Source organism: Oncorhynchus gorbuscha, unplaced genomic scaffold, assembly GCF_021184085.1.
Source record: "Oncorhynchus gorbuscha isolate QuinsamMale2020 ecotype Even-year unplaced genomic scaffold, OgorEven_v1.0 Un_scaffold_2460, whole genome shotgun sequence".
Lineage (NCBI taxonomy): Eukaryota > Metazoa > Chordata > Actinopteri > Salmoniformes > Salmonidae > Oncorhynchus > Oncorhynchus gorbuscha.
Window position 1 is genome coordinate 67,501 of NW_025746967.1, and position 8,042 is coordinate 75,542.

The 8,042-nt window shown below is 47.9% G+C and overlaps 1 protein-coding gene across 1 annotated transcript in view; it reads left to right on the forward strand.

The window, feature by feature from the left end:
• Positions 1 to 7,581, forward strand: part of LOC124025815 (protein arginine N-methyltransferase 8-B-like) — a gene marked incomplete at its 3' end in the record, with an annotated part of 27,030 nt that extends 19,449 nt beyond the window's left edge. Inside the window, exons 5-9 of the mRNA XM_046339139.1 lie at positions 491 to 633; positions 1,442 to 1,529; positions 3,475 to 3,590; positions 5,915 to 6,065; positions 7,460 to 7,581. Coding sequence (XP_046195095.1) covers positions 491 to 633; positions 1,442 to 1,529; positions 3,475 to 3,590; positions 5,915 to 6,065; positions 7,460 to 7,581 — 620 coding nt within the window. The remainder of the gene's footprint in view (positions 1 to 490; positions 634 to 1,441; positions 1,530 to 3,474; positions 3,591 to 5,914; positions 6,066 to 7,459) is intronic.
• Positions 7,582 to 8,042: the final 461 nt, after the last annotated feature.

An 8,042-nucleotide genomic window follows, 5' to 3' on the forward strand; every position in this document is an offset into this window, starting at 1 on the left:
TGTAGTGTTTAGAGTAGTGAAGTGTTTAGTGTAGTGAGGTGTTTAGTGTAGTGAGGTGTTTAGAGTAGTGGAGTGTTTAGTGTAGTGAAGTGTTTAGTGTAGTAGAGTGTACTGTTTGGTGTACTGGAGTGTTTAGTGTAGTGTAGTGTTTAGTGTAGTGGAGTGTTTAGTGTAGTGGAGTGTTTAGTGTAGTGGAGTGTTTAGTGTAGTGGAGTGTTTAGTGGAGTGGAGTGTTTAGTGGAGTGGAGTGTTTAGTGTAGTAGAGTGTTTAGTGTAGTGGAGTGTTTAGTGTAGTGGAGTGTTTAGTGTAGTAGAGTGTTTAGTGTAGTGGAGTGTTTAGTGTAGTGGAGTGTTTAGTGTAGTGGAGTGTTTAGTGTAGTGTAGTGTTTAGTATAGTGGAGTGTTTAGTGGAGTGGAGTGTTTAGTGTAGTGGAGTGTTTAGTGGAGTGGAGTGTGTGTTGTGAGTGACATTCTGTGTCCTGTCCTTCAGTCATCACTATCTTCAATGGGAAGGTGGAGGAGGTGGAACTGCCAGTGGAGAAAGTAGACATCATCATCTCAGAGTGGATGGGCTACTGTCTCTTCTACGAGTCTATGCTCAATACGGTCATCTTCGCCAGGGACAAATGGCTAGTAAGCGTGTGTGTTTGTTTTTGTGTATGTGTATGGGTGTGTGTGAGAGAGAGCAAGAGCAAGAGAGAAAGAAAGATAGAGAGATAATACAGGTGTATGGTCTTAATTTGGTCAGTCTTTTGTTGCTGAGACATTTCTTGCACCACAGGAAATGTAGCTTTGAGCTTTGAAGATTTACATAAATTCAGTGAAAATCCACACTAACACATGGTTATATTAACAGTATTGCACTTTTCATGTAGCATATTTTTGTTCAGCTAATAGCCTAACCACCGATCAAGCAACGTTATGGACTAAACATTCAAATCCTGTTGCTCTAGGATAATTTTTCTGTGACAATATAGATCAAATGAAGATCCTACACCTGTACATGCATGCATGTATGTGTGCAATGATGTGTGTTCGTGTGTGTGTGTGTGTGCATGTACGTTTGTGCGTGTGTGTGTGTGTGTGTGTGTGTGTGTGTGTGTGTGTGTGTGTGTGTGTGTGTGTGTGTGTGTGTGTGTGTGTGTGTGTGTGTGTGTGTGTGTGTGTGTGTGTGTGTGTGTGTGTGTGTGTGTGTGTGTGTGTGTGTGTGTGTGTGTGTGTGTGTATCCACATATCGACAAAGGTCCTGCTTATACCGCCCAGCGAGAGGACGATCTGGTTTCTAACCAGTGTTGCTGCTTCAGGGTTTTAGACTGGGTATGAGCTAATGTTACATACAGGATGCCAGGTGTGCAGACAATGCATGTGACTGTAGGATGTCTCTATTCTCTATGAGGTGTATCTCAACTCAATTTATGTTGGTGTCTCCTCTCACATTCAGAAGCCTGGAGGGCTGATGTTTCCTGACAGGGCTGCTCTGTATGTTGTGGCCATCGAGGACAGGCAGTACAAGGACTTCAAGATACACTGTGAGAACATCCTTCCGTGTCCGTTTCTTAGCTACTGTGTGTATACGGTATGTATGCTGGAGGTATCCTGTCCTCTCCCTCTTCCCTCTCTCCTCTAGCCTCTGGGTTGGACTAGACTACAGAGAGCTGTGCAGAGGAGGGATGGAGGGAAGAGAAGGAGAGCCTGTCTGCTCTGTTCTTTACCCGAACTGAAGTAGACCTATAATACAAGGCTGCCAGATGTAGTAGACGAGTATTTAAGGCCCCTGTCTCTCACTAGAGGAACACCAGATAGACATACTAAGGGAGCCAACGTTTTTGGCAATTGTAAAGCTGTGCTATCTTTCCACTGTTTCTGAGGGTTGTTATCGATCCTAGGCAGCAAGTAGAGAATAACAGTTTTAATCTCAATCTAAAACTTGAGACACTCTTCCAATCCAACACAGTGCCAATAAAGTCTGTGTGATGGCCACCACTGAGATAGTCTATGGGAGAGAATCTGTATGAGAAAGTCTGTGTGATGAGAACCACAGAGAGAGAGAGAGAGAGAGAGAGAGAGAGAGAGAGAGAGAGAGAGAGAGAGAGAGAGAGAGAGAGAGAGAGAGAGAGAGAGAGAGAGAGAGAGAGAGAGAGAGAGGAGAGACGGAGAGACGGAGAGAGAGAGAGTCTGTGTGATGACCACCACCAAGACAGTCTGTGTAATGGCGACCACTGAGAGAGAGTCTGTGTGATGACCACCACTGAGAGAGAGCGAGAGAGAGTCTGTGTGATGACCAACACTTAGAGAGAGTCTGTGTGATGGCCACCACTGAGAGAGAGCAAGAGAGAGAGAATATGTGTGATGACCAATACTTAGAGTGAGTCTGTGTGATGACCACCACTTAGAAAGAGAGGCTGTGTGATTTACCCCACTGAGAGAGAGAGGGGTCTGTGTGATGACCACCACTGAGAGAAAGAGAGAGAGTGAGAGAGAGAGAGAGAGAGAGGAGAGAGTGAGACCACCAGAGAGAGAGAGAGAGAGAGAGAGAGAGAGAGAGAGAGAGAGAGAGAGAGAGAGAGAGAGAGAGAGAGAGAGAGAGAGAGAGGGGGAGAGAGAGAGAGAGAGAAAAGAGAGTGAGTGAGTGAGTCTGTGTGATGACCACCACTGAGAGAGAGAGAGAGAGAGAGAGAGAGAGAGAGAGAGAGAGAGAGAGTCTGTGTGATGACCCCCACTTAGAGAGAGAGAGAGTCTGTGTGAAGACCACCACTTAGAGAGAGAGAGAGTCTGTGTGATGACCACCACTGAGAGAGAGAGGGAGAGAGAGAGAGAGAGAGAGAGAGAGAGAGAGAGAGAGAGAGAGAGAGAGAGAGAGAGAGAGAGAGAGAGAGAGAGAGAGAGAGAGAGAGAGAGAGAGGGAGAGTCTGTGTGATGGCCACCACAGAGAGAGAGAGAGGCTGTGTGATGACCACCACTTAGAGAGAGAGAGAGCTGTGTGATGACCAACACTTAGAGAGAGAGGCTGTGTGATGACCACCACTTAGAGAGAGAGTGTGTGATGACCACCACTTAGAGAGAGAGAGAGGCTGTGTGATGACCAACACTTAGAGAGAGAGGCTGTGTGATGACCACCACTTAGAGAGAGAGTCTGTGTGATGACCACCACTTAGAGAGAGAGAGAGGCTGTGTGTTGACCAACACTTAGAGAGAGAGGCTGTGTGATGACCACCACTTAGAGAGAGAGTCTGTGTGATGACCACCACTTAGAGAGAGAGGCTGTGTGATGACCAACACTTAGAGAGAGAGGCTTCAGACACAGAGTGTACCAGATTTGCTCATATCTGTGTGTGTGTGTGTGTGTGTGTGTGTGTGTGTGTGTGTGTGTGTGTGTGTGTGTGTGTGTGTGTGTGTGTGTGTGTGTGTGTGTGTGTGTGTGTGTGTGTGTGTGTGTGTGTGTGTGTGTGTGTGTGTGTGTGTGTGTGTATTCAGGGTGGGAGAACGTGTACGGTTTTGACATGACCTGCATCCGTAACGTGGCCATGAGAGAGCCCCTGGTGGACGTGGTGGACCCCAAACAGGTGGTGACCAACTCCTGCCTAGTCAAGGTCAGTGTGTGTGTGTGTATATGTGTGTGTGTGTGATTTACTGCATGAATACAGACAGACTTAAAAAATTACTTTCCAAAATTGAAGTGTCACAGAGAGACGACCAGCGAAGAATTATGATGAGCCCTAAATGGGTTCCGTGTCCCTGTCTGTGATTTACATGTCAATGAATGTGTCTAGACTGTGAATTTCTAGACTGTACAGACTTCACAGTGGGACCCATGCCAGCCACCATATCTGAGCTATAAATAGGACTGGCACTCCCGGGTCTGTGTGACACATTGGGATTTAACACTGCTGTCCTGTCCTGTCCAATGACGGCCTGTCTGTCCTGTCCAATGACGGCCTGTCTGTCCTGTCCAATGACGGCCTGTCTGTCCTGTCCAATGACGGCCTGTCTGTCCTCTCCTGTCCGATGACGGCCTGTCTGTCCTGTCCAATGACGGCCTGTCTGTCCTGTCCAATGACGGCCTGTCTGTCCTGTCCGATGACTGTCCTGTCCTGTTCGATGACGGCCTGTCTGTCCTGTCTGACGGCCTGTCTGTCCTGTCCGATGACGGCCTGTCTGTCCTGTCCGATGACGGCCTGTCTGTCCTGTCCGATGACGATGACGGCCTGTCTGTCCTGTCCGATCGATGACGGCCTGTCTGTCCTGTCCGATGACGGCCTGTCTGTCCTGTCCGATGGCCCGATGACGGCCTGTCTGTCCTGTCCGATGACGGCCTGTCTGTCCTGTCCGATGACGGCCTGTCTGTCCTGTCTGTCCTGTCCGATGACGGCCTGTCTGTCCTGTCCGATGACGATGCCTGTCTGTCCTGTCCGATGACGGCCTGTCTGTCCTGTCCGATGTCCCTGTCCGATGACGGCCTGTCTGTCCTGTCCGATGTGTCTGTCCTGTCCGATGACGGCCTGTCTGTCCTGTCCGATGACGGCCTGTCTGTCCTGTCCGATGACGGCCTGTCTGTCCTGTCCGATGACGGCCTGTCTGTCCTGTCCGATGACGGCCTGTCTGTCCTGTCCTGTCCAATGACGGCCTGTCTGTCCTGTCCGATGACGGCCTGTCTGTCCTGTCCAATGACGGCCTGTCTGTCCTGTCCAATGACGGCCTGTCTGTCCTGTCCAATGACGGCCTGTCTGTCCTGTCCAATGACGGCCTGTCTGTCCTGTCCAATGACGGCCTGTCTGTCCTGTCCAATGACGGCCTGTCTGTCCTGTCCAATGACGGCCTGTCTGTCCTGTCCTGTCCAATGACGGCCTGTCTGTCCTGTCCGATGACGGCCTGTCTGTCCTGTCCGATGACGGCCTGTCTGTCCTGTCCGATGACGGCCTGTCTGTCCTGTCCGATGACGGCCTGTCTGTCCTGTCCAATGACGGCCTGTCTGTCCTGTCCAATGACGGCCTGTCTGTCCTGTCCGATGACGGCCTGTCTGTCCTGTCCAATGACGGCCTGTCTGTCCTGTCCAATGACGGCCTGTCTGTCCTGTCCAATGACGGCCTGTCTGTCCTGTCCAATGACGGCCTGTCTGTCCTGTCCGATGACGGCCTGTCTGTCCTGTCCTGTCCAATGACGGCCTGTCTGTCCTGTCCTATGACGGCCTGTCTGTCCTGTCCAATGACGGCCTGTCTGTCCTGTCCGATGACGGCCTGTCTGTCCTGTCCTGTCCAATGACGGCCTGTCTGTCCTGTCCTATGACGGCCTGTCTGTCCTGTCCGATGTCACATCATTCATCCAAAAGAGAAGCACGATATGAGATGCTGTGTGAATTATCTTCAGGAGGAAAGTATTTGATGCTGAGAGGTGCCATGCCTTGTAGGGCGTATGAATGAAAGGATGGATGGATGAATTGAACAGATGAAGGAATTCATTAATAAAACAGATGATTGACTCACTGACTGACTGGATTGATTAAATTAATGAATAAATGAATGAATGAATAAACAAATATATTGGGTGGAATTGAATGAAATAAAGAGTAGAACACAAACATGGAAGGAGAGGTTAGTCAGGTAGTGGGGGGGGGTGCAAAAGCACTGGATCAGAAAGCATGTCATGAAACTTCTCAACAATCTAATATCATCCCATAGATAATGAGGTTGAAGGGCAGAATGGAGCCAACCACGTGTGTTTGAGAGATGTCATTTGTGTATGTCTGACAGTGCTTTTATGTATGAGGGAGTGATAGATGTAAGGAGAGAGAGATTGAGAGGGATATGTTGAAATAGAGGAGAAAGGAGAAGTGTATGTGTGTGTGTGTGAGAGAGAGATATCTTTCTTCCGATTCATGTCATCCTGTACCGTATTTCCCTTGTAACCTATGACCCAGGAAGTGGACATCTACACGGTGAAGCCTGAGGACCTGTCTTTCACCACGGCCTTCTGCCTGCAGATCCAGAGGAACGACTATGTCCACGCCATGGTCACCTACTTCAACATCGAGTTCACCAAGTGTCATAAGAAGACTGGCTTCTCTACCGGTTAGACCTCACCACACACACATGGGTTGTGGTCATTTGGCACCAAGAGTCAGAAAACAGACTGAAACAGGGAAGAACTACCTGAACTAGTCCAATAAGAAAGACCTACTTTTATTTTCCATTGCAAAAATGTTTTGTTACTAATGAACATACCCCACGATGTGACCACATTCAAGTACACTAAACGCTAGGTCCTTTGAAATGAGGTGTATGACAATATAAGTTACATATCTTCCACACAAGCCACTTGTGTTGTTAAAAGCTCTGGAACCTGAAGCCAATAGAGATATTTTACAGGGAGAGAACCACCGTGTTCAGTTTCTGTGTCCTGTCCAGGTTATGCAACAATGAAAAGTTGTCATTTCAAACATACATCAATCATTTTGTGTAAATCAGTCAATTGTAGCACTTGTACAAATAAGCCAGGATGAAAAACTGTTCTCATACCTGTAGTTGTGGAGATTCTTGTCTTTGGCAATGATCCTTTGGTTTTGTTTGGAAGATTGTGGAAGCACAGCACATTTTTTGCATGTTAATTCATCAAGGTTTTGACAAGGGGAGGGTGATATTATTGTGAGGTGTAGGTTTGAGGCTGATGATCAAAAGGTACTGCTAGACATAAAAGCATGAAGTAATAACATACTTTGCTGTTTCCTATAATGACAAGTTGACTTGGGTTCTCAGCTCTTGACCCCTCTAGTGGTGTGAAGTGGAACAGCACAGGTTAAAAATACATACCAATGGTACTTTTTCTGTCTCCCTCTCCGTCTGATTATTTCACTCTCCAACATCTCTGTGAAGATCTCAATTGCATACTCATCGCGTCCTCTCTCCTCTCAAAACCCTTTGGAGGATAAGTCAGAGGGGAGGGACCTCTGGCTTTCTTATCCAATGGGTGATGAGAAGGAGACAAGGAGAGAGGACGCAATATGTATGCAATTGAGATCTCCCCTATGTCTCTCAATACCGTATTCATTTTCTCCTAATCCTCTCTCCATCTCTGCCTCCTCCTCCTCTCTCTTGTCCCCCTCCTCCTATGCCTCCCCCTCTCTTCCATCTCCCCTCCTCCTCTCTTGTTCCCCTACTCCTATTCCTCCCTCTCTCTTTCATCTCCTCCTCCTCCTCTATTGTTCCCCTCCTCCTCTCTTCTTCCCCTCCTGCTATTCCTCCCCCTCTCTTCCATCTCCCTCTCCTCTCTTCTTCCCCTCCTGCTATTCCTCCCCCTCTCTTCCATCTCCCCCTCCTCTCTTGTTCCCCTCCTGCTATTCCTCCCCCCTCTTCCATCTTCCCCTCTTCCTCTCTTCTTCCCCTCCTGCTATTCCTCCCCTTTCTTCCATCTCCCCCTCCTCTGTTGTTCCCCTCCTCCTAATTCTCCCCCTCTCTCCCATGTCTAGCTCCTGACGCCGCCAGTACCCACTGGAAGCAGACAGTGTTTTACCTGGAGGACTACCTGACTGTGAGGAAGGGAGAGGAGATCCTGGGCAGCATCGCAGTCAAGCCCAATGATAAGAATGTGGTGAGAATAGAGCTACACTGTATTAGAACTGCAGCTGACTCCAGGCCAGCATAGAATAAATGCTGTTTTAAAAATACATTCTAGATGGGGTTTTCCTATAGATGTCAAGATGTCAAGTCTTTAACATGATCTATGAATATGTCTTTCTAAGAGTGAAGCCCTACATGAGTATTAGCTCAGATGCTGCAGAACCTCCATCCTATTGCTGTACCACCCACTGACTTTAACTGTTAAAACTCTACAAATGCATCCTCCCTTCTTCCTTATTTGAAGTATTCACGGATTGGAGAGGGTTGGATTGGTGAAAGTAGTACAGTGGGAAACTGGCAGTCACTTATCCAACCTTATATACAGCTGTAGTTTACATACACTTAGGTTGGAGTCATTAAATCTCGTTGTTCAACCACTCCACAAATGTCTTGTTAACAAAATATAGTTTTGGCAAGTCGGTTAGGACATCT